The sequence below is a fragment of the Hetaerina americana genome, unplaced genomic scaffold (genome assembly GCF_022747635.1).
Source record: "Hetaerina americana unplaced genomic scaffold, ioHetAmer1.1.p SCAF_71, whole genome shotgun sequence".
NCBI lineage: Eukaryota > Metazoa > Arthropoda > Insecta > Odonata > Calopterygidae > Hetaerina > Hetaerina americana.
This window is the reverse complement of record NW_027287328.1, coordinates 1,642,115-1,669,351: the sequence shown is the minus strand read 5'-3', so window position 1 is coordinate 1,669,351 and position 27,237 is coordinate 1,642,115. Positions and strand designations below refer to the sequence as shown.

Sequence of the window (27,237 nt, the reverse complement as noted above, 5' to 3'; positions counted from 1 at the left end):
AGGGTGGGATGGCAGAAGGGATGCGGGGAGGGGGAGATCTTGGTCGGGCGACGGCGAAGGGAGCAGCCAATGGCTTCCCTTCCATTTGGCACGAGTTCAGTACTGCAATGCCGATGAGTGCACACACGACTCGGAAAAGGGTTCAGTCGGCTGAGAGCCGAACGTCCCCTCCCTCCCCCCAACATCGGAAGCCCGCGCCACAACGGAAATGAGGGTTAGGATGTTGGCTGGACGTTGGATTGTCGGGATGTCGCATGGAGATCGCTCGGCCGCCCACACAGTGGAGGCTGTTGGCGCTCGAGTGGGAGGCAAGCTTTCGAAGGACTATTTTGTTGTTTCTCCTGGAGGAATTACCTTGTTGTTTACTGGAGGTTATCGGGAGGATGAGCGCTTCCGCCCTTTTCTAGACTGCCGCCGCTTCGTGACTCGTGGCCTTCTCTCCACTTTACTCCGGCGAAAGAACAGAAATATGGGACCCGCGCCAAAAGATAAGGTCGTTTAAACATTAAAAAAAAAACCTTTCGAGTTTAACAGCTAGTGAATCATTCGATTTCTCTCTTTTTCTCTGCACTACGTCTATGACTTGACACTTACCTTATCTCAATCAAGGACCTCAATATAGTAAATTATTAAATTAGATTTAAAATTGAGCGAAAAACTTTCCCATACAATTTTCCTCATGCAAAGGCGATTGATTAGCTTCGAAAGACACCAGAAATTCCCACCCATATGTATTTAAATTGGTAAAGTCTTCATTCTTAACTACTTAGATATATTTTCATAATTTGCTTGATTACACTTTATGAGCCAAAGAAATTTTTACATTCCTCTGTTGCTAATGAGGAATTAAAATTCAGTATTTTCTCCATTCGTATTTAGTTAAATAATATTGTTGAATACGGTTAATATTTTAATATTGATGGAATTAATTTATATTCAATTCAAATCTAAGGTAGCTCCAAGAGTTGCTTGGTTGTACTTGCTATATTATGAATTATCAGAGCAAAATTACTAATTGATTGTCAATCTCAAACAATTAGGGCGAATAATGAACAAATGATTGCCACCAGGAGAATAAAAGGATACAATATCAATGAAATATATCTATGAATGGAATTCTAGTTCTTAATCCCTTCTATTCGTGGGAGTGTCGCACGTACACATACGTATATGTATATGGAGGTAGTTGGGAAACCAATCTTGACTGTGGATTAGGCCGGCATTCTACGTTGTTGATGGGCAGTTTGTTGTGGATTATTGCTAACTTCCTGAAGTCCTTAGATCTTATACATGGACGAAGGGATTAATTCTTTCATTGTTTCCGAGAGATAGGGCGGAATTCGAAATAATCTTCCGCGTCAGTCTTCCTGAGATGGCTATTCGGAGAGGGCAGCCACCCTGGAAGGAGAGAGTGGGAGAGGGAAAAGGGAAAGGTTAGGGCAATATGAGAGTTTTAGGGGGCGAGGCTTTGGTGAGGAGGGCGATTCTTGGGATTTCCAGGGGGTGGTGCGGTTTAAGACAGGCGAACGGCAGGAAGCGCGCAGGGTGATGGCCTGAGGAGGGTGAAACGGATTCGTTTAAGGGATCCTCGGGAGGATGGGGAGGGAGAGAGAATGCCTGCAAGGCGAACGACTCCGAGACGATTGACCCGGTACGTGCACGTTCGCGCTGTGGATAGCATTTGTGCGAGGGGAGGTGATGAGAATAAAATAAAAGATGAGCGTCTGCGCTCGCGGCAATTGCCGACGGACTGTACGCCATCCACGCAACGCACCGGTGGATTCGGAGGATGGGGGGGAAGAAGGTAAAGAGGTGTTAGAATGTATGTCGAGAACCACCAGGGTAAGGGTGGGGGAGGGGAGCGCTGAAGGGAGGGTTGTCAAGACCGGGTGGAAAGGGAAGGCTTTTCGCACTTCTTGTCGGATGGGGTGGGAGTCGAATACGCCGTCGAATGCGGCAAGTTAGGGGGGACGTTATGACGGCGGAGGAGGAGGGGATGGGCAGGGTTGGGGAGGAATGGGAGACGGGATGCGGGACGCGTCGCGGCGGCAGTAAAAAAGTTACGAGGGGGTTGGGCGAAGGAAAGGCGCGTCGGCGTTAAAGTCCCGCGCGCCCGCGACGCGCACATCGGCCGTGGAATAAAAGGAAGAGGGGGCGAGTCTGAGAGAAGGGGAAAAAAAGGTTTATATACACGTAATCCGCAGAGCGGAGGAAGAATTTTAAGCAAGGGATTGTTTGCCACGTGTTTACGGCGAAGACGGTTCTCCAGAGGCATCGATTCGCCAAAACGCGAAACTGGGTTCTTTCCACGGTCGTGAAGTTTATAAAAAAAAGAATGCCTGACGTGCATCTTGACAGATGCAAAAATTTAAATGGGTGAAGAAGGTAAAAAGAGATCATTGATTCATAATAAAGAATAACTATGGGGAATAGTTCATTTTCAGGTAATCTGGGAATATTAAAACAAATATAAATCATATAGGAATATGAATCAAATAATTAAAATCAAGTAACAGAACATCGACAGCTATCGAAGTAAAGTTTTTATATCACGGTAGTTGTAAATTTTATTGTATTATCTTTGGCCAATTCCTAATTGATCATAGAAAACACATCAGATCATATGATGGCGATTGAAAAGAGGTACATGTATCTTGTGCATAACAAATATTTGTTCAACTCTGCCTTTAGCTCAACACCTTCAATGAAATAAAAGAAAGGATTGTATCATAGCTATGACCTACGGATTTTAGGTAACTTGCAAAGGTCTGAAATGATTTCTGACGGACACATAATTATTGGAAAAAATAATAAAATTCCACACGTGATGAAGTATGCTGCCACAATTTCCTCAAGAAGTGGGACTCCAAGTGATAATGAAATTTCGGTCACTGAAGAGATCCAAAGCACTTTTCCATGACCCTTCATGGAACTCAAGATAACCTGAAAATCATTATACTATTTCTCTACATAAATGATTCGGGCCGGGTATGTAGAAATTTGTGAAACTTTCTGCTCTATCAAATTAATATTTGCAAAATAGTTATATGAAGGGTATAATGTCGATGAAATTTTCGTTCCCGAAAATACGCATCTAAAATTCGAACAGAAGTTCAATATCATTGCATACCCCTCACCAAACCCCTTTTTGGAGCATCGTCTAAATTTATATTATTATCTAAGCGTTTATTATAAGCAAAGAAGCAGAGTTAATCTAAACATAAAATCAAAGGTGTGATTCATTTAAAAATAATTGGTCAACGTTGAAAAATCCGTATATATTTTTGGAAAACTTCTAATGTGTAGTTAAGTTGTTTTTCCGGCTGATATTTTTGGGAAAGGGAATGATCTTGCAAAACTTGGCGGTATTTGAGTTGTGAGTCAAGAAGTACGATAGGAATCTCGCGCTTCACTCTTCTCCAACTCCCTCCATCCCTTTGGCCTGTCTCCTTGCCCGACCAACTCCTCCGCGAAGCCAAGTGTGAGTGAGGGAGGAGGGGAATGCAAATTCGCGACACGACTGGCCAAGCCAAGCGTTTTCGCTCTCCTCGGCTGTCTGGAAATTCACTGCGGGCTCATAAGTCGCGCGCGGGTGGCAGATCCTCTTCCCTCTCTTGCTCTCTATGTCGCCAAACGCTATTCTTTTTTTATATTTTTGCTGCATCCTGTGTGCCGCGCGCTAGAATTACGTGCGACGCGGGCGGTTCATGATCGCGCGAAGTCTTACAAGCCTACGGGACTAGCAAATGTGTTTGTGCTCTCCACTGCGGTGGACTACTTGAGGTAGACCATTCCTGAGTCGGGCGGCGGTAATTCGTTAGCCATCAGGCCCGACGATGGCGTAGTCACCTCCGCACCGCTGACTGAAGTGGCTCACCCACTCCTGAGAAAAAGGCTTCCGACGTACGGGGGAATCCAGACTTCATTCCAATATTTCGCGACACTTCGTTGTTCGATTTGTCTCTTAGAGAGGAAAAAATTGATACATGAAAACAACCGTGTGAAGTTCCCAACACATCAAGTGTTGAATGGCCATAAAGTGAATCCTCTTTCGGAAAAAGACAACAATATTATAATATATTTCCCATTTTATTAATCCAGAATAGTTTGTTGGTGCTTTTGAATCAATGAGATATGGGGATCGGTTTTGTGCGGTGGCTAGTGTGCTGGCTTCCAAGTGTCAAGGTTTGATTCCTTTCAGCGGCAGAGTTTTTCAGGCGTATCACCCGACCCCTGCTGGTTAATGATGTTGAACTGTGGACTCATGGGGTTTTTTATAAGATTTTATAAGAATAAACGACTAGCAGGGATCGAGATGGTGCGGTGGCTATGGTATAGGCTTCCCACTGAGAGGGCCCGGGTTCGAATCCTGGAGAAGACTAATATTTTTCAATGGTATCCCGATGCCTACTTGAGGTGCTTTGTGGAGAGCACTTTGAGTGATTACGACTCCCATCGGATGGGACAAACTGCGGACCCCTTGGAGACTTTCTACAAGAGTAGGCTAATGCCGACGCCGGATTTCTCTTCAGCCTTCCTTTCCCATCCATCCCTAACGGCGCAAATAACCTTAGCTGTCGGTCGACTTCCCTATAACTACTAATACTAGACTACCAGCATTTCTCTCCGCCCATACTTGCCCCATTTCAAGAAAATCCTACCTCTATCTCTCTCTTTCCTTAATACTATCTCTCGCTTTTCGCTCACCATTCTCTGATTGGGCAAATGTCCTCAGTTGTCGTCGCCTTCCCTAATATTTAATACTCAATGTAGTTTACAGCACGATGCAACATGTGACTCAATTCAAGGAACAAAATAGGTGGTTGTGTAAATGATTCTATTATTATAAATTTTATACCCTCAGCTCCAGGATGGATTATTTTTCTGGATGTTGAGAAATTTTAGAATGGAAAGGTCCCCCCGTAGTTCTTCTTAAATACAGCCTAATCCAGATTCAGTTTGCGGCCTAAAAAACAGGAACGATATGCATAGAAGTCTGCCGGCCACTGACGGAACTGAGACGCTTTCGCAAGCCAGTTGTTTATCTGCATTTATTTTGTTTAGTATGAATTTCAATATTTCAAGCTGTCCACCAACAATTTAAGTTGTGTAGCGGTGGGAAGTACCTACGCCCCCGGAGTCCAACGAAGCGCGCAAGTTGCGCTCACTAAGCGTCGCGAAACTACGAAGGAATTCCGCGGTAAATACGTTCTCAAAATGCCGAGCACGAAGTCCAAATTCGACCGATTCCTTCACGGGGGTAAAGGTGAGGGATGGTTGGGGGGGGGGGCGGGACAAGTGGAATTCATTTTAGAGCGAATCCTTCACGCTCACCCGAATCCTTCGATTTGCAATTCTCTCCAGAGCGACAGAGCGACTTGTCTCTCGTTACTCTACGCACGGCAGTATTACTATGCTCGAAGGTTTCCAATGGAGGTCGGCGAGGACGTTTCTAAAGAAGAAGCACATTTGGAAATTCCCCTAGGCGGTGTCCCACAGTGGGGAGAGAAAGGGAGGGGGAGTGAAGGAGGAGCGAGAATCCAGAAAGTTTTCGAGAGAATTGAATGGAAAGGTGGCACATGGGAGGAAGGGAGAGAAGAGGGAATTTCCGAGGAAGGGGACAAACGAGTGGTTTGGAGGGGAAAACGAGATATGAAGGGGGGAGACGGTAGCCTATTCTCCCCCCTGTTCCGGAATCTCCTCGGCTCTTACGATTAGTCTACGCGTTCCGAACCGCCGTAATTACGGCGAGTTTAATGGGGAAGGCATCGGAGAAGAGCAAGGCAAGAGGGGACGTTTGGGAAGAGTCTGAAGGGGACTTCGAAGGAAAAGAGGACTCGAGAATCCACGGGAGCGGGGTAGAATATGTAGGACGAGGAAGCCAGGAGGGGACCGCTTCGGGGTGGGAGGGATGCTCTTGGAGCGTCCGAAAAGAAATGCCGGCACTAAAATTCTGGGAATGGCATGGTGAAGGGAGTTGGGCCAATGTGCTCCAAGCGATTCTCAGTAAGGTGGGGGGAAAGGGAAGGATTTCCCGCATCCTCCCCACCCACGACCAAACTCTCACCTTCATCCCGAGTCGCTCTCCCATCAAAACGTGGGCGTGAGAGTTACGGGGGGGGGGGGGAAGCTCTTTCTTCATTCCTTCCATTTCCGACGTGCGAGGCCCGATCGTGCGTTCTCGGAAATTTTTGGCTACGACAGCTATTCCATCGCAAGAGCACGTGCTCCTGTATCCAGTACCCAAACACGAACTCATCTTAAATTAACTCTCTCTGCTCGTTTGTGTGAAAGTTCTTTTTATTTTACTTCCTTTGCCCGGGTGGTCAGATAATCGTCTTCTTCCGTGAGGTGGCGAAAAAGTGACATATACTCGGAGTTCACCCCATCATAAAATTTGCACTAGACAATTTCCCGAACATCTCTTTGCTCGCAGACACCTACGTTTCCCTGTGTGCATGTGTATTGCTTTAGTGTTTTAGTGTGCGATTATTATATCTGGAAAGATCCTTCTCTTCCTTTTAACAAAAAATACTCGGAAAATACCATAGTTTGACAATTTGGCAGGGTAAAAATATCTCGTCTGTTTGTCTTAAACAATATGCCAAGATGTATCCCATATTATGAAGTTAGCCTCGAAATTATTGGTAAATAAGTAGGAAATTACACACTTCCTCGTACATTACAGGCGTGTACGATAAATTTATTACCGACAAGTTCATACCAGAACAATCTTTGATTGCAACACATTCGATGGCAATACCTAAAAACGAAAATACAATATTATATTTCCCATCGATTGCTGATTTTCAGGGATACTAACCAACTGACAAATATGCTGCCCTCATGTAACCGTAACGCTTGCACATATCCTCAAGGTTATGCTTCCTTTGTATGTTTGAAACGAAATCCAAAAAATAAGAATAGCATGAGGTCGTACGACTTTTTCCAACCAAACTCTTTTAAACATTTGAGTGATCAGGCAATGATTAAATTTTCCATAATTTTAATTCCTCAGGTATCAATGTGTTTATTTTGACACGCTAATTGGAAAAAATTTAGGTCTAAGGTTCTCGTTTAGTTAATTGTGAAAATAAGAAATTTCAAGAACCATTTTAACCCTATCCAAACCCTCCGAGAATGAACTCGCGTCCTACTCGAACGTCCCACCAAAAAAAAATTAAATCTCTGGCGAAATCCATTCGACTGAATCACCAAGCAAGCAGCATATTCCTAGACGTGATTAAAACGGGATGCTACTCAATCAACAAGCAAGCCCATTTTGAGCGAAACCCCCATCGCGTGGCCACGGGGAATGCGCCCCGGAAATAAATACCCGAGGAATCAAGCCAAGTTTTGCGCAAACGCTCGGGGTAATATGGAAACTGTGGACGGAAAAGAAAACCGCCCGGAGAAATTGGTAAGAACCCCCCTTGAATTGGACGAGGTGGAAAAATAGCGTTGGAAGGGGGAATGAAAAGAGAGCGCGCGCGGATGAGAGAGAAAATGGGGATGCGAAAAAAACTACTTCGCGGACATAGCCTAGATTGGGAGACTGGAAGGGTTAGGGATATGGAGGGAGAGCGAGAGAGAGAGGGTGGAAAATAGAGAGAAAGAGAGAGAGAGAGAGAGAGAGAAGGGAGGGAAGAATGACAGGGAAGAATGAGAGGGAGGGACGAATGAGAGGGAGAGAAGAGAGATATAGGACCGAGAAAGAAATGAAGAACTGGAAGTGGGTTGGAGATTAAGAGTGGGAGGATTGGGGGGCATTGGAGGAGGGGGGATGGTCTTAACGGGGGTTGAGACAAGGGGTGGTCGGGTCGGATGGGGCGGGATGGGCCTTGACGGGTGAGATGGTGGGGGGACGGCGGATTGGGAGAGGATGAATCAAGCGAAATGAGTTGAGAGCCACTCCCCGGATCCCCCCCTCTTCCTGCCGAGACGTGGGTGGACGGGTGAAGGGAGGAAATGGCGAGGGGGAGGTCGGCCGCGGGTGAGGGGGTGGATGGCAATGGGGGAGGGAGATCGGAGGGTGGGCGGGACGGCTCGGAATGAGCTGGCGCGCGAGCGCCGCCGCTGCCTGTGGAGACCCCTGGCGGTGGGAGGGGGTAACTATAATATATCCCTCCGCGTCGGGGAGCACAGGCGATTAGACGGAGAGCACTCCCTCAGTCAGCCTTCCTTCACCCCCAACCCCCATCCCCCGCCCCGACAACCTTCCCCTCACTCCCCCACAGACCCAAACCCTGTGCCCTACCCCCAACCCCCAGTCCCATTTCCCACACCATCCCCCCTCGACACCGCACGACCGACTGTAGAATAGTTCCCCCGACCACCGCTAGGCGCCGCTTCAGACGCCTCGGGCGAGACTTACTCGAATGTCGGCAGGCGGGATGTGGGTGGGTGGTCGGGTGGGTGGGCCGGGGCGTGTGTATATAACTCTTTGCCGTCGGAACGCCGGAGGCCAGAAAAAAAGAATAAAGCCTTCCTTTCCCATTTTTTTCAAATTACGCGCGCCTAAAAACGCTGTCCATTTATTTTTTTCATTTTTTATTCCTACGTATCGCATATATATTATATATGTATATATATGTGTATACACATACGCGCGTGCAATTTTTTTATGGGCTACGCCTCTTTTTTCTCGCTTTGTTGCTCGGAGAGCGCGCGCTGGCAAGGGCGGCAGCTCCCCCATCCCCCTGCCAAAAAAAGAAGAAAAAAGAATCCCAAAAAAACCCCGGAGGAAAAAAAATACCGCGAGCGAAACTCTCCTTTCGCGCTCGCATCCCCCTGGCGGGAAGCACTCGAACTGTAATAATTAACGAGGAGCCCTCCCCGGCTCCAAACCCCCCTTTCCACCACCCCTTCCTTCCCCCTCGCTCTTTCACCATCCTCCTCCTGCTATGCACTACCTCCTCTCTTGAAACTCCCCCTCCCCGGAGCGATCGGAGCGGGTTCGCCGCCGCGGCATTGAGAGAGGCGTCAAGAGAAACGCGTTTGAACGTAAATGTCACACGGCGTGCTCGTCGCGAGGGGTGTGCGGCCAGCTTGAAGGAGGGGAAGGGGTTTCGGCCGGGGGGGAGGTTATGAAGCGGGGGAGAAAAATAATGACGGCGGGGGATGATGGCGATGGCCACGGCGGCGGTGGTAATAATAATAATAATGAAATTGCACGGCATTTATTACGAGCGGCGCTGCGTGAGCGAAATACGTCACAATAGCCTCGAGAGCCCCCTGGTCCGCTCTGGGGAAAAATGAGGAGGATCGGGGAGAGGAGAAGGAAAATCATTCCAGATTTTTTTCTGCGCGTTAGTTGTGACTGCGGGGGGAATACATTTTAGTGGGTAAGGAGTAGAAGGAAGGCATGCCAACGAAAAGTGTGTTGCGTGAGAGTTGGGACGGTTTTTCAATACTTCTTCTGAATTTATAAATTTCCCGAAATCTTTTTCAGGTTTCTCGAATCTAAAGCCTCACTGACTAACAATACCCTAATAAAATATCTTAAAATAGTTTAATATGGGTTTTCTATCTCCACACGGGCTGACAAGCCCTTTGCTTTTTATGAAAGCAGGCTCTAACGCGTATTTTTTGCGAAAATATTCCGACTAACAAACACCTTTCCGGGATCGTCAAAGCATTTGTGTATACTTTGCTAATACTCGTATCTGGGTCCGAATTCAAATTTTTAAATAATGCCAGTAAGGTTTCCAACCACCACAAATTTTTTTCAATCGGACAAACTATTTAACTATTAGAATTTTCTTTCCTTTCCACGCTCTCCAGTCTTGCTGCAGCGCAGGACGATCGCAATCCTACGACGCCTCCCTGGGAGCAATGGAGGCGGGTCTGGATCATCTCCTCCTCCACCGCCGCATCCCCGTTTTCTCCCCTCTCCCGCCCCTCCCCTCCAATATCCCTCCTCTCCGACACACACGATCACCCGGGAGCAGTCACCCCTCGCCATCGAGTGGGCTTTCGGCTTTTTCGCGCTTCAATGGATTCCGCGATCCCGCGATTCACGCCGAAGGCTCTAGCACAAAGGTCGCGCCGCGCCAACCGATTGGGGGAACGCGCGTCAACCCCCCTCCCTCCTGCCACCTCCTTCCCTCCCCGTGGATTTCACAAAAGGCAATCCGACAGATATATTACGCGGCAGCGAGAGTCGACTCCGAGCATCTTCCCTCCCTCACCCCTCCTCACACCCAGGATTCATCCCCCCATTCCGAGTCGGGCGCCAATTATCGGGCTCCATTCCAGCCACGTCATTCCGCTCATCGGAGCGGCAAATATAATGAGAGCGAAGAGCGAAGAACGTAATGATTTTGTTTATGCGCCGACACTTACAATCGTCGCATCTTTGACTGTAATGCACGGGGGAGAACGAGGGTATTTGTACCATCGGAATACTTTCGATAACTTAGCTCACACCCGTCCCAGGCGTCGGATTTCAACCTGAGCCAATAATGATGAGTCGTCTTGAATGCCTTTTCACAGAAATACGGCACAGGTTACAAAATTCAGACGATTAGCGTTACTCGCCACGAATGGCGCAATGGAAAATGTCGATGTTCCTCACGCTCGATCACCAAGAGGGCATAAAAGAAAGAGTTTCTGGAATGATTTCCATTAAATTACTGAATACGTGAGTGGTGGATATACCGTCAGTGGTTATATCTTTCGTGAGTAAAATATGAAAAAGATTAGGAGCATAGACCAATCAGGATTGAGTGTACTAATATTCGATGCTGAAATGCAGTAGTAATATTACGAACTGAAATATTTGGCCACAACTACTGCATCTGATGGATATTTAAAATCACGAGGCAACAACCAAAATATTTATGGGCGATTCTTTACCTTGATGACTAAACAAAGGAAGCCTCGTGGATGCTTTACGTAACTTATTGAGGCATACAAACGCATAGAACTGCGCTTCAAAATGTCATGTTTAGCTGTAGGGTTCGTCATGATGTGTGAGTTCAACAACTCCTTCCAACAATACTTCCAACAATTACTTGTACTAGAATACGAAATGCTTTACACCATTCGCTCTCTTTCCATATCTGATCTCCGCAGAACTCACAAAGGAAAATAAATTGCACCTTAGGTAGTTTACGGGCATCCTTCTGAGTACTATTACTCAGAGATAACATTTTGCATCACAATTCAACGGGAAGAAAAGGCTAGAGCAACGATACCTCAAAGTTATCACGCAAGAGTTGATGAGGGGAACCCTCACGCAAAGTCTCGAGACAAAGTATTCTTTTACTCCATTGTTTCAGTTAGAAATGCTGATTTTTCGCAAACACATCCCACCGCACAGGCCGTCTCCTCCTACGCTTTGCAGCCCAACCACCCACACAACATCCGAATCTAATGACCATTGTGGCGGTGGGGAAAAATTACGATCGACCACCGCAGGCGGGTGGGCACTCCCATCGCGAATGGAATGGCAACGTTTAATTACGCCGGGGGATATACGCGGGCGTTTAGCATTTGGGAATGAAAGAAAAAAGGCGCTTTCGTGACGCGCCGTCACGCCCGCACACGCTCCCGAGGAGCCGCGCAACCCGTCTCGCATGGAGCAACTGCTCGGCGATATATTCGCTTCATTTCTCTCTGTTTTTTTAGAGCAAAATAAAAAAGAGCATTCATTTTTTTTCTCTCTCTCTATCTCTCTTTCCCCACTCTCCCTCCGCCCCCGCGGCCCATGGAAAGAAATAAAACGGGGAACGCATGAGGCGTGTTTTTCACGGCTCCGTGAGTCGCTTCAAACAAGAGAGGAATCCTTTCAGCCGTCAAAACCCTCGCAATATCACTGCCGCCGCCGCCGTCAACGACGACTCAGGGTCGAGCTGCCAGTGCGAGAGGGTACGCGGGAATCACGCGTTGCCTAGATTACGCGCACGCGATTTATATACTTTTTTCTCTGCTTAATATTAACAGAAATTTTCTTCCGTTTCAGTCCACCGGGAGCGATATTCAAGTAGACTGGGACTGGTAACGGTGACGCCGTTCGCCATATGCGCACAGGAGAGAACTTGGCTTAGGTGCAGGTACTTGCCCTCCGTGTACTCTTCTCCGAAGAGTTGCTTGAACTCCCAGGGTCAAGATTCTAATTCCTAAGGTCTGGCATACACCCTAACTCCTTGTTGAGTACTGTGTTTTGAACACTTTTATCCACAGCATTACGTTTGCCGGATTGAGGCTAAAATGACCACTCTTCCGAATGGAGCAATGACGTCAGGAATCTTAAAGTTCATCTGTTCCTTCATTTTCAATCCATTATCACTGCATGCTCCGTTTGTGCTAGCACAAATGACTAAAACTGCTGAGCCGCCTCTTATGATAATAACTAATATTTGGTGCTAGGAGACAAGCAACTTGAAGAAGATATGAGACAAATCAACGGATCGACGCGATGCTTGGCCGACTTTGCCAACCAAACAATTTCACCCAATGCCCATTCTACCTGGTATGCTTTTTTCTCGACGTGTTCCTGAAATCGCTCATGAGTGCGGCACATTCCATGAGTGATGAAAACTTTAATGACATACTTGAAAAATTCCCATGACTTTATTTGTCGTGAGAGGCCTTCTCGCGCTCGAAAAATAATGTAAAATTACAAACGGTCGTCCTAATAGGCAAGTGGTGGGCGTGGGTTTCAAAAATTAAACACATGAATTTGTCTTCACGAGCCATAATTCTTTAGACTGGCCAGGATTCCCATAATTTTTTTACCTCTTAAAATTTGTCGCCCATGATCCTTTCTCATGATTGGTCTATTTCTAGTATTAAAGAAAAAATATGATATATCAGACCATCCACCTCTGAAAAGCATCTTTAGAATCTGATCATTCAGAGATAGTTGATTCCCATGGTTCTTCTGGAACTTAATTCGTTTTAATCCTAGTTCGAAAAAGGCAACAAAAGCAAATTATGTAGAGAAAATATAGTACATATAGACCATAAATAAATAGTCCTTCAAAAATTCTAAGAAATTCAAAGCTAATACATATGTATAAAATACAATAAAGTTCCAACAGGGCACTACTACAATATCAACAAATATTATCTCTATTTAACTTATTTTAAGCTTTCAGAACAGATTTTGGTGAGTTTAGACCGTGAAAATGCTACTAGCTAGATGATAAATCAACCAAAACTCTTTCATTAGTTCAAATGTTCCAAAATGATTGGATGACACTGGGCCAAATCTAACACGGCAGGAACCATTGAAAGGTCAAACAAAAATTTGCAACATGAAATCTCAATGAAAGGTAAGAATTGGCCTATAAATTGCTTCACAAGATTTCAAACGTACCGTGATCCTATTCCCCCACGTCAAACTTTCCTAACCCCTCATTAAAATACGTCACAAACCACAAAAATAAGCATCTTGTAGGTTACGTCAACTTATACGTCAAACGGTTACATTATTTTTCTTTTTGATGTGACCCTCCCCAGGTGGCACTTGGTATCACCTGTGGAGAAACGAAATTCAAGATAGTTGTCCTGAGATAATCCAAAACGTGATGGGTATTGAAAGACGTCAGAAGGATAGGAGCAACACATTAGTGTGAGAAAAAAGTCCGATTGTTTGTTTACCGAGGAAGCCTTATCTCAAAATTACTACTACGGCATTATAAAAAGAAAAAAAGGGGAGACTCTTTACTGGGGAGCCTACTAAAAACGGATCAGAGGGAGACTCCCCTTTCGAACGACTGCGTAAATTTCCCAACTGATGCGCCACAGTTTTAAGAGCACCGACATTTATTCACACGCACGCGAAAAAGGAGAGAAGGGGGTGCACATCGCACAGACTGGGGACGGGAGAAAAGAAGGGTGGAAGCACACATGTGCGCGGATGTTTCTGCATGTGGCGCGTGTGAGATTTTGGAGAGACTGAGCTCTTCACTCCTAAACTTGAACAGTATAGGAGAGAGGGGAGGGGGAAGAGGGAGAAGAGACAATTACCACGAGCAGGAGAGGAGGTAGTGGGCTCCGGAGAACGTAAAATCTTACGGCGAAGACGGCGGCGGCGTTACGCATGATGGCAAGGGGAACTGGAAAACAAGTGGGAGCACATCCGAGGGGACGAAGACCAAGTGGGATGTTGGGGTTGGCGAGGTTGCGAAGCGGGAGAGGGAGAGGAGATGCCCAAGGGGTGGAAGCCGTCGTTTTAAGCGGGAACGAGCGAGCCAGGGGGGAGGCGTAGTTTGCACATAAACTTCTCCGGGTCGGCCGTTACGCCCGGCCATTTGCTGCGGTCAGTCGCTTGACCATTGCGCGCCTGGCCGTCGTGGACTGGGCGGGCTGATGGCGAGGAGAGGAGGACGAGAGGAATGGGGGATGGGGAAGAGTAGAGGGGTGGACGAGGATGGAAGACGGATGGATTCGACGTAGTTTTCCAAGTCGGGGATATGGGAGAGAGGGGGCGGCGGGGGGAGGGAGAGAGAGAGAGACAAGACGCTTTGCTTTTCTCTCCAAAAATTCCATCAGATATGCCGCATCAATGGTCTCCATTCTCCTCTCCCGCGTTCCCGCTCAGCGGGGTAGGAAGGACGACTCCTTCCCATCTCCTCATCCCTCCCCGCCGAGTTATGCGGATGTGCTCGCCGCGGGGGGAGTGAAAAAAACATCAATGGGGAACAGGCGGCCACTCAAAAGGGGCGGACGGAGGGGCTTGGGACGAAGCGGAACTGGAAAAAATCGATGGGTTTGGATTTGAAAGACAAAAAGAAGTTTTCTCCCAAAAGCCCCCGCGCGTCGATTTCGCCGAGATAAGGAGCGCTTGGAGAAAAAAATAAAAGTGTTGAGGAAACTGGGCGAAGTTTGTCCTGACGACGCTCCGCCTATGACGATTCCCGAGACGACTAACTTATTCCTGCGATGACTTCGCCTCCTCGATGAGAAAAGCACGAACTTTTCGAAATGATAGAACTGAAAACTTTTTCCACAATAATCGATATCGCATTTTCCAAAATACAGAACTCGCAATCAATTAAGGATAGAAGAATGGGTCCAAAAACATTTCACACACGTAATTTGGAAAATATCTCAATAATTCCTTTCCGCATACCTTTCTTAAATGTATAAGTTTCTGTTGAATAGAATTTTTGATAGTAAATGCAAGAAAACATATTAACTTGCTTAGGGTAATTTGTAAATGAAATTTCGGGAGAATTTGGGTACAAAAGAGGAGTAACTCGGATAAGGCACGTGCCATACAAAATGAAAAATTTGAAAAATAAAGAATGGGTAGACATTAAGGGAATGCATCAAGTTTATCAAAGTACTGATGATATTGCCGAGTAAATCGGAGGTTCAAACAAATGGCTAATGTTTATTGAAAGATAAATGTGAAATTTTCTGCATTATTATGTGATGTCATCTACCCACTAGGTTATGGCCAAGTGAGTAGCCAGTACGGTTACTGAACGGAGCGTCGCGGTTTTCAATCGGTGCCTTACGACAGCCCTGGTCAAAATACAAGGGATGATTACTAGAAAGTCGTGGGAAAGCGAGAAGTGGCCTAAGGAAAGGACGCCCTCCCCTAATGCGTGAAATTCGCACCCAATAAGTTTGAGGTGAGCGTCAAAGAAGTCAACCTATCCCATCAACACTATCCTTCATGCTGATTACTGCGATGGTGGATATGTTTTCATGGGTTGATTCATCCTTGGCCGAGACGAGAGACTATTTCACGTCAGCGGTATTCCACTCCCGTTGCCAACTCTGCGCCAAAAACGTCAGCGAACAGAGAAAATAGTCGACTGCGGCGCAATCGTGTAACCCAGTGTGATGTGGAGCGTCAAAAAGGGCGCCCGCTGGAGCAACGGAAGGCCCAAGGGGTTTGATAGGGGAAGCGCCGCCGATAGTGATCGTTAAGCTGTCCCCGGCAACGCCGCCGTCCGTTCCCCATCTACCCCTATCGGCATCGTGGACTGCAATGAAGTTATCACCAATATCCACGTACTTCGCTCTTGAAGCCATGATTCCATGAATGTGTCAGCATTGCTGGAGGTGGAGTGGGACGAACCGCGTGGACATCAACGGGCGGAAGTGAGCGCAGTCAATCCCAAATACGGCGGACGACTACCGCGAATTTGCATGAGAATACAAATGATTATGGCAATAGCACGTCCATGGGGGGACAAGTTTTTCCATAGCGCCTAATCCACGCCCCCTTAGACGTACGTCTTTAAAAGACTGAAGAATAACCAATGTTTGATGGACTTATTGACGCGCATAATTCTCTCTCAACTACCATCAGATTTTGAAACCTTAACGAACTGCCAGAAAATATAATAATAGAGTGCTGAAATTGCCTTTTTAGAGTGCTTATGTATTTCTTAGTCTTCAGATCCTAGTCTCTGTTATTAAGAACCGTAATCCGTGAAATATACAATAAGTTCTATACCACATATAAGCTTGACAACTTCCATCTAATTCCCACATTACTGGAATTTATTTTCTCTTTCTACTGTAGGGAAATTTAATAATTTGATCAATATTCACAGTTTTCAAATAATCTCCCTTTATTGCAAAATAATGCTCCCCCTTTGTAACTAGTGTTTGCGTGGTGACATAATAATAAACCCTAAGAGTCGTGGACGTTAACAGGTAGTTAGCATATTAATCGAAATGTAGTAGCTTCAGGGAATAGCTGTCGATGAATCCTTCTACCTATGCGCCTAAGGCATCCTCAGAACTTTAGAACCCCTCAGCATCTACTTCGATTCTTTCCCGGTGTAAAGTTAGTCGGAGAAGCTATGTATTCCTTTGACGGAAATTCCAGACCGAATTGGGCGCGAAGACTGCAAATTTATTGAAATAAAACTCCAATGAGAAATTTTCTTGATTTTCAGGGTGATACTGAAATTAAAATAAATTATAGACTAAGCATATGTATGGTAAAATGTTAATGAGGGAGTTAGTTGAACAGGAATTTCCGTGCAGGGCTTTGAACAAACTATTAATTAATTGCACCCCGCGGGAAATGGCTCTAAATCAAGGTACAGAATGTATTTTCAAGAGGCATGCACCAGGCTCGGCGGCGACGGAGGAAATGAATCATTCTTGGAGAGCCAAGCGGAGAGGCTTATTAAAAGCACACTTCCTCACGCAACCTGGGAATTTTTATGCCTCGTGATTACTGAGGGGTTCGTCAGAAGCTGGTAGGTATGCACTTGCAAAAATATGAACGTCCACAGGTGTTCATGCGTAAAATAGAGAATGCATTAATCCATAATCATGGGGTCTCACACGCTCGTTAAGGACGAATAGGACAGCTTACTCACTTTTTATTGCGCAGAAAGCAATCTGATCGTGAGTCCGTTAGTTTTAACAAAAAGTTAGTGTGAATTAGAATTTAAAATTGAGTCATTAACTGCCTTCTCATCCACCTACAGTTTGATTTCTAAATGAATATTCGTCCTAAGCATGTTCCAGTTATACTTCGGCGTGATACGGGAGCAATTATATGGCCTATAGAATCGAAACAAATAATTGTAGATATTACACCCATTCATAAATATAATTCTATCGTTGAAGCTGAAACGAAATACCATGTTTAAGAGAATAATTCATCCAAAATACCAATCTACCACATATTAGACGAAGGAGTGTATACTAATAGAAGAAACAACGTATTTTTCCGGAAAAAATTCCTTTTGAAACATTAGTTGAGCATAATTTACAACAGCCACTATTTGAGTTATATTCTGTGCCATTGATAGGAGAATTTTATGTAGCAAATGTACCAAACCGTAAATTGGGACAACATGGAATGATTCTGAACCGTTTGAGTATAAGAGTTCGCCATATAAGTATAATTCTTGGACTTGGTGTGCTGCAGTTTTAAATCAAAATACCTAAGTAAGAAATAATTCTTCAACCTATGAAAATACAAACCGATCAGTTACACAAGTTTGATAATTATTGACATAGCTTGTAAAATACTTTAGACATATAGCTTTTGTGATTTCAAAATAACATTGCTAGCACCGCATTAGAGGTTATTTATCGTTTGTTATCCAGCAACTGAGTTTAAATATACATGTCCTTGTACTGTCCACACTTTAACTGGACTAACATAGATAATTTCTGTATAGATGCCTCATTCAGTCGATTGAATTCGGATAACGATTTGAACATTTTTAATATTTCTGCGTGGAAAATATGCAAGCAAAGAGAACACTTCCAGGGAATACATTGGAATAATGACTGAATGAAAAACCTACGGATATTCACTCCTGGCACTAAAATGATGGTACACGTAAACTCGTCGGACGTGAGCAGGAGGGCCTGTCAAGATAAAACAACGAAGGAAAGGAGAAACAAAGAATTTTAGACCGCAGCACCGAATTTGATACGGGAAACGGAATGATGGTTACGAAATACGAAGACATGGAGAGTGGAGAGCAGACAGGAGTATCCAGCTGTGTCAAACCGACGCTTAGACCGATGACGTTGATTATTACCGATTTTATTTTCCCCAGCCCCCCGCTTCTCGGTCATTCGCTGTCCTACTTTGGATTTTACTTCGAGCTCAAAATATTTTCACTCGACATTTTGTGAAAATGGACAGTTGTTCGGCTCGGACATCATTATCAGCGCCGCCCGTCGGTTGCGGACGGCGCTGATAATCTCCACGGCCTCGAACGCCCGTGGCGGGCCGTCGGTATCTTCCAAAGAGTGACCAAATGGGCGACAAGGTCGACGTCTCCGAGACGGCCGGGCGAAGGCGGGCGGACGGGAGTGGTAATGGTGAGGGGTGGGCGAGGGGCCTCGGTGGCCCGGAGAGCGAGGCACGCGTCCCGAGTCTCGCTCCCGTGACGACCCCTCATCCTGACCGAGAATCACGCGTTTCGACATAAGTCTCGGGAGGAGAAAAAAAAATTCGTCCGCTAAAAACACGCCAGGCTGAGGGGCCGGAATGTGTTGAGAAGGGGAGGGGGGAGAAAGAGAGGAAAAAAGAAATCTGGCGGACGACTGACGCCCAAAGATTCCGCCGACGTCCCAGAAAGCGTTTCACTCGATGAGCGAAGAGGATAGATAGCGACGGTTGGGGGAGGGGAAGAGAAGGAACGTAACCTTTTCGGGCGACGAATAGTGGGCTTCCCTTCCTCGCGGAAGGAAATAAAATGTGATGAGATTGGACAGCTTCGGCCATTCCGACCGGCCTTCGCCGGGCGATAGTTACTGCGTTGCCGGTTAAATGGTTATGGAAGCAAGTAAGGAGGAACGAGACAGTTTTATAATAACTTCGGAGGGAACGTGGGAAGATTTATTTCACGATTACCAAGTACTGTAAATTCTAAGGCTAGATGATGGCTATTTGAGGCTGAAATATTATATTAATGGAAATATCGTGTTATTAGTAATTATGAATGTAGATACCTACTCTACGATGCACGTGTGGGGCTCGGATAAAAAACTACATGCACTTGGGAGAACTCTCTAAGCACTTCTGCATTATGTATATATATATACATTTGTACATATATATATATATATATATATATATATGTATACGCGTATATATATATTTGGGTCGCGGTAGTCCAGGAGTAGAGCGTTGGACTACTGACCGGCCCCTGCAGCTCCACCCAAGCTATGTAATTTTTCGGATACCAGATCTTCCTGGGAAACCATAACCGGCACAGGGTAATTTTTAATATATATGCATCTTACTCAGCTGCCCAGCCACCACAAGGGTTTGTGGTAGTTTATTTTAGGTCATCGCCATTAGAATAATGCATATTAACTCTATCTGAGTAATTGAATCTCCAGGTTAGGAAGTGGAAGAGAATTTTGTAATGCAGGGATATAAAATTACATTTCTCAGATGACTCTGCCATGGCAGAAGCATGCGTTAAAATACCAATAAGCAAAAAAATTAATCAGTTTGCGTAAGTTTTTCGTTACTCGCCATGGGCCATCTTTCGAGGAAGCCCCACTATTCGTTTCAGCCTTAACCCTCCAACTTACATGCAAGTACCTCCAGCTTGGGGGTGGAACGAATAAAACGTGTCTCGGAGAGTTATGCAATTACGGGGCCTTCCGAGGGAGCGCTCATGACAGACAGCGCCAACTTTCCGAGGCAAATAAAAACACCCTGGGAAGCGCGGATTAGGCAGGGTAGGGGCACAACCGCCCCCGATCTCGCGCTCCCCACCCCCTCCCACACCCCCTCTCGGGCGCGATCTTAACCCAACAATAGTTTTACGGACGAAAATACTCACACCACGCCCTCACGCAACGGCTCGCAACGAGCTTGAGGGTGGGTTATGTGCCTACGTGTTGTTACACCTCAATTGAGAGAGTGACAGCTGGGGATTTTCCAAGCTTGAACATAACCCCATGACTCAAGCTACCCGACGGCCAGATTGGTCTATATTTCGGCCGTGACCGTTTCTCATCTTCTTCTTGCAACCTCCAAGTGCATTCTTGGGTATATTTTATAGTAACTTCTATCAATCACAATTAATTGTAAACACATAACCCTCACAAACTGAATTATGTGGATTTTTTTCATTTATAAAAGAATACTTTCGATGATTTTGGCATGAACCGTGCCAATTTGCGACAGGAAGTGTGAAAAGTACCTTTTTCCTATTATTAATATTACCTTATTTGTAATATATATATATTTATTCATTTATTAATTCATTGACTTATTTATTTATTAGAGTAGACTTATAATTTCAAGGCTCTCGTTTTACAATTTAATTCAAGTTGAAGTTGTTAGCGATAACATTCTTCACGACGCATTAAGATGATTTGCAACAACACTGGTCTAATTTTATCCGTCATGCATAGAATATCTCCTGAAGTATGATAAAAGTATACTCAAAAGCAATAGGGGTGAATATTTGCCCGATATATGTAGATTGCGAGACTATATATTATATTTTAGACTCGGGTAACCCTTAAAAAATAATACTATGCCAATCGTCAAGAACAGAAAGCTCTGGCCCAGCAAACACTGTAGACGAAGATGCTAGTTGCATGGCAAATGCATGTTCCGGAGTCCTCTACCCACTAAAATTATAACACGAGAGCTCGGTGAGTGGAGGTAGGAAATGTCACGCGCGCCCAAAACGGCACGCGATCGTTATCGACGCGTCACACGTAACCATTAGAATAAAAGGGACGGCGGGAGGCTTTGCTTCCGGCGCGAAGACCGGCTTCTCATTAGAATTATTGCGAGGGAGCGACCGACCCACGCCCCAGTGGTTAATTCGAGTGATATAAGTTATCGACTCCCCTGGAGTCGCAGAAGGTAGAGAGAGAGAAATATATAGACATATGTATATAAATAAAAGGAGGGGAATAGAGTCATGCCCGATCCGAAGGTTTGACCATGGCGCGGGGACGAACGAACGAAATCATTATTCTCGTGGGGAGGGAGAGACGAGGAGGCTTCGGTGTGGAGCACGCGACTGATTCGGGAAGCTTGGGACGCCTCGCGGGGAGGGAGGAGTAGTGGGAGAGGAGCGCTATCGAGGACGCTCGGACAATAAAATACGAAGGGGTTCAAGGTACTGAACCGAAAATCTGACCTAAAATATTACACCGGCATGTAAAAGGCTCGTCCGGCTCTCCCACTAATAGGTACTCCGTTGAGGTTTTCAGTGGCACGAGGAAATCCTCGCCCATCTCATCCTTACATCGTCGGCAGCCTTCATGTTATTGTGCGGTAGTCAGTCTCGGGTTATGAGCCTGGTTGATCAGAATCTACCAAACATTTAAAAAAATGTTAGCATGCCGTCGGAAAACACTAGAACTCTCTTAGAGCTCGTCTTTCGTTTGCATGCACTGAGTATTTTCCGCAATACTGCATATTTTATAGGACGAGAGAGCTTCAGAAACGCATTCAATTTTACATGGTCGCCATCTAAGACATTTTTAAGACTTTAAAATGATTCTTCTTTTGACGCGTAGGCATTTATTTAAGTTTTAAATTATGTACTGCTTACTGCTCTAGTCGACGTATGCCTGGAGAACCGCGGTCAAATTTAGGTAACGTAAAAGTCTTACTCCTGTGCCGAAGTGATGCCCAGACCCTCCTATATGAACAAAAATGAAGACGTTTTGCGTAAAAAATAATTAATGAAAACTGAGGAAAAAAATAGCATCACGGGGCCGCACCCGAGAGCGACGGTGAAGAAAAAAGAGAAGAAAAGAGAGTTGCGGATGCTACAAGTGCCCGCGGGTTAGAAATCGAAAATAATCTCTCTCGAGCATCGACAGCGGGGAGGCGGGGGGGGAGAGGGAAGAGGAGGAGGAGGCCCGCTCGCGCGCATACATCCACCCCCGCCCGACCCTTCTCCCTCCCGTCCCCCGTCCTTCCAAAACTCGGCGCGGGGGCGAGCGTGCGCGCAGGTAGTCGGCGGCGGTGGAAGTTTTATGTATCAATTTTTGTTTTTTTTTAACCCCCCTCACACTTTTTTCCTCGCCCTTCGCATCCGGGCGGATCGCTATTAACGAGGCGCCGGGCGGCGCGACGGCGTGAAATTGACGTCACTCGGATAACGACGCGAGAGGCACGACAACGGCGCTCTCCGTGGCCCGTGGCGCCGAGGGAGGGGAGGGGGCGGGCGGACGGGCTGTCGGCCGGCACCACCGGGTGGTGGTGTGGGTGGGAGGGTGGCAATTATGAATCGGGTGCTGGACCAGATTAGGAGGGGGAGGGCAATGGGGGTGGAAGGAGGTGAGAGGGGGGACCCAGGGGGGGGGGGTGGACGACGCGACTGTGGCGGTGGCGACGTATTGTGCTCATCCTCGCCCCTAATGAGAGTTTTGGCACCGTGAGGCGCTGATGACGTCATTAACTCGGATCCGACTAAACGCCCGCGATTATGAACCTAGGCTGGAATAAAACTACGGGGGGTAAGGGGATTTGGTTGAAAAGAGTGGGCGGGTTGGTGATGATGATATGTGGGTCTCAACGGAATTGATTCGCTTTTGGACTTTTTCGCGACGGCGGAAATAAATTGTAGTTTTACACATGGGGTAATGATGTCTTCGCTAAGAAACTAAAAAAAATAATGATCGATAGGTATTCGTTTTGGTTTGGCACAGTTTTAATGCTCATTACGCCAGGCCACCCTACGCATTCCCTACGCAGAACAGTGAATTAGGTGTACACTCAAGATAAATGGACACTCACGAATTCTAGCAGTATCACTCATTTTCAAATTAACACGCGGACAATGACAGCGTCAATCCTATGTCACATTGGAATGAATAAGGGTCAAATAGGTGAAAAAAGTGAGAAAAAGTTATGCAGAGCATTTTTGTTCGCGTCTTCCATATACCGGGATTGTCTAAAGTCAGGTAAGTACATGGTAAAAACATAAAAATATTGCCATTCTGTTGAGATTTCTTATTTTTACGACATCCACAGTACAATGTATCAAATATGGTGATAAAATATACTTAAAAAATACAAGAGGGTTGTGGAATAATTTTTACCGTATTGGATGCAATAAAAAAACGCACTTTTTCCCTGAACCAAATGGCTCAAATATTATTCTTTCATACATGGCACCTTGCAAGCCACGGCTTGAAAAGCTCGGTTAGCACGGGGTTATTATGCATCAAAATAATTTTGACGCAAAATATTATCGCCCCTAGCACGATCGGATAACGTTATTCTGCTCCCACAATCCGTCATCCCGGGTCTAGCATGAGCGCAGCGTAACAACATTTCTCTTGGATATGCTGTATTGAAATGAAAATGCTTTTCGTTCACACTTTCCTATTTATATGTCAATAAAATCAGGTAACTATCATCATGGATCGTTTATAGAACTTGACGAAGGGACGATGTGACGTGAAAGAGTGAAAGTAAACTCAAGCGCGACTGTCAACTTCCCGAAAGCGCGAAATAGGAAACTCTTCGCCGCGGTGCGCGCGGAGCGGGATTAAGAGGAGGGCGGTCGCAACGAAAAATATATCAAAGGGATTTTAAAAACTCACCCTTCGACCTTCCGTTGGCCTCGTCGTCGTCGCGGTCGCCGCAGCCCCACCACCTCCACCCCCGGCCTTATCCCCTCCGACGAGCCGTGCGGTCATGGCAAGAGCTCATCACAGACGGACGGACACTTAGCGCCTTCGGCCCCGACACCTACTCTCCCACCCCCGCCCTCTCTCCAGGCTGAGCCGAAAGCAAGGGGCTGGACCACCTCCTCCTCCCGGGGAAAACAAACGATGGGGCTCGCGGTTTTGTCTTCTTCCTCCGCGGCAGTCTTCTTCCCCGGTCAAGTTTTCCGACGCGGGGGGATGACAAACAAACAAAAAGAGATCCCCTCTCTCCGAGTTTCCGCGGACAACGGAAAAGAAGTTCCACGAGTGCGTCGGTCGAAGACGTCTCCTCTCCGATCACTCACTCGACACAATCCGTCTCCAACCTCCCAGTATCACTTCGTCCGAAAAGTTTCTGTTCGTTAACTCGAAGGGTGTGGGAAAAAACTGAGGGGGTGTGACTCTCTTCTCCCGCCGCTGTGCGCGTGGGAAATACAAAAGAGTTAGTCGAGTACAGAGTAAATGTAGAAAACTTTTGTCGCACCCGCAGCTTACTCCTTAATCGAAGTGGAATGGGGAGGACGGATGTCCTCTCAAAACTCTCCGGAGCGCCGGCGAGACTCGATCGGGAGAGGGGAAGTTGAACAGTGGCGGGCGAACCGCGGAAACTTTGTAGAAGCGTCCCAGGAATCGGGACGTCACTTGACACGCGACCCAAACTCTTGAGACGCACTGGACCGTGTTTGCGTGGGGAAATAAAACAGGGATCAACCGAGTCCTTTGACTGGCGGGAACTTTTCCTCCTTGTGGCGATGGGGAATCGAATCCCGAAGAGGAGGAAAAACACACCCGAGGAAGTAAACAACTCCAAACGTGACCACGTTCCGGAGGCGGAAAGTTCAACCGAAGTCCGTTTTGTCGGAACGTGCTCAAAACATTCGAGGGAAGCCCGAGGTTCGGTTCTCGAAGGGCGAACCCCTGAATAACTCGCTTCTTACGAACCGCGGCTATCCGGTTCCTCGGGTCGAATACCGCGCGCTCTCTTATCCCTCCTCCCTCACTATCGCGCGCACACAATCCAACCCGCCGCCGACACTGCCGCTACTTCTCCGATGGCCGACGGAGCGACGGAGACTCACTTCCTAACCGTTCACAGGTTGTTCGGGGAATGAATGCCCGGCCGCCGCTTTGGACTCTACGCCGCCGACGCTGACGGCAGGCACGATTCAACCCTCACACACACACCACACACACACACTCTCCCGCTCCCCCTCTCGAGCTCTTCCCCTCCGCAAACGCCCGCTCTTCCATTCCGTGCCTCCCCCCTCCCCTCCTTGAGCCCCTTCCCCTACTTCTCTCGCTCGCTCGCTTCCCACAGAACCCTCCCCCCCTAGGCCTTCCCCATCCTCCGCCCCCTGCGGGTCTCTTTCTCACCCTCGCGCACGAGTTCCGACGGCCGTCTCCGCCCTCACCCTCCTCCACTCCCCTCCCGGCTTCCTTCGCCCCAACGCTCTTGCCGCCCGAATCGGGGAATAACCCCAAAGAAAGAGAGGGAAGATTGAGAAAGGGAGGAGGAAATGGAGAATCATAGGGAGAGGGGGAATGATGGAAAGTACAGAATATGGTTATGACCAGGGCCTGAAGGTTATTAAGGTTACGTATGTGTTAAGGAGCCCGCGTGATTAAGGCGCATTAAACCCCCCCTCTACCGATCAAGCTCGAAAATAATTCAGGAAATTGTTTTCGTATTAGGAATACACGTCTGTAGAAATCTGAAGATATAAGAATTTGGGAGAACGGGCATATCTACTTTTGAACTGCAAATTATCGGTCACATAACTTTTTCATAAAATTCAAAATAGAAAAACTTTCAATACATAGCAAAAAAAATCTTATTTTGATTTCCTCATAAAAAATTTAATTCATTATATAGGAGTACACCAATGAGATGGACAAAACAATTTCAATGATCTCCTTCACTATATTAGGAAACCATGCCTACGAGGAAGGCTAAGAAAGTAGAGGAGGGGGTGGAAAAATTGATAATGGAATTGGCGGGAAATAAGTTAGAGAGTATGAATTAAAGGAGATCGGAATTAAATACGAGACGTCACGGCGGAATCATGTAGGCATCACGACGTTTAATGAATGAAACCTGAATATGAAAAATTTAGCATTGGTGAATCATATGTATGAGGGTAAAAAATTAAGAAAAAACTGCGATTCTTTGTTCTGGATTAAAAAAGTTTCGAATGTAAATGACCTAGTTGAAATCTGCGAATGGTAGTAGAAGTATTATGCTCACAGAAAGTGTTTTAAACCACACAATATATTGTAAAAAGTGCAAAATGAGTTTCATCGAAGAATGAGAAATCGAGAAAAGGAAAGGACAGAAATTTAGTGTAGAGAAAATAAAAATGGCAGGAGACTATTTGTTGGAAATACTTTATGCGGGCAATTATACAGTTTTTAATCCAGTATTCAAAGAACAATATCACCTTAATATTTGTACTCTGAGAGTAAATCTATGGGCCGTGGAAAGGAGAATGCAATAATGCTTTGACAAGGTATAGACCAGAGAAATCAATAGAAAAGAACATTGAAAATGGTGCAAAATAATTGTCTGTTCCAAAGTTACCCCGCCAACATGAGCAGCTAACAAATTTGACAGTTACTGCTTGTTGAAAGCTAATTTTGCAATACCATCATATACTAATTATAAATCATTCATAAAGAGTTCCACTGTTTGCAATAGCGTTTCCTAATATTATACCTGCTTAATTACTTAGCTTCGCAAAATATGTTTTCTATTACTGATTAACTATATTACCCGCGGGCTAAAAAACACTATCAGCCGCGAATCACATAATGCAAACCCCGTTTAATGGAAACAGAAAATTAAAAAATATTTTAACTTATTCCCATTCATACCCTCTACCTCCAATGATACGCTCTTTTCTTTCAATTTTGAAAAAGGTTAACATTCCCATTGTAGAAATGATCCATTTAATCGATTATTAGTTTGATTCTTAAAACCATACTAACGCTATTTTAAATGATATTAGAAACTCGAGGTGAAATTTAAAAAGAAATAGAATTTAATAAGTTGATTTGAAGGTGTTTATTTCCAACTGTGAGATTGTCTGTGCTTTATGAGTGATGTCGTAAGGTTTTAGTTAAGAAATCTAAGAGCGGACATTT

General features: G+C 45.8%; 1 protein-coding gene across 2 annotated transcripts in view; it reads right to left on the bottom strand.

Moving 5' to 3' along the window:
* LOC139697275 (protein hairy-like) overlaps positions 1 to 25,186 on the bottom strand; it is a 163,482-nt gene extending 138,296 nt beyond the window's left edge. For both annotated transcript variants that reach the window (XM_071595931.1, XM_071595932.1), the window contains exon 1: positions 23,992 to 25,186. In XM_071595931.1, coding sequence (XP_071452032.1) covers positions 23,992 to 24,087 — 96 coding nt within the window. In that variant the 5' untranslated portion in view covers positions 24,088 to 25,186. The remainder of the gene's footprint in view (positions 1 to 23,991) is intronic.
* Between the last annotated feature and the right edge of the window lie 2,051 nt (positions 25,187 to 27,237).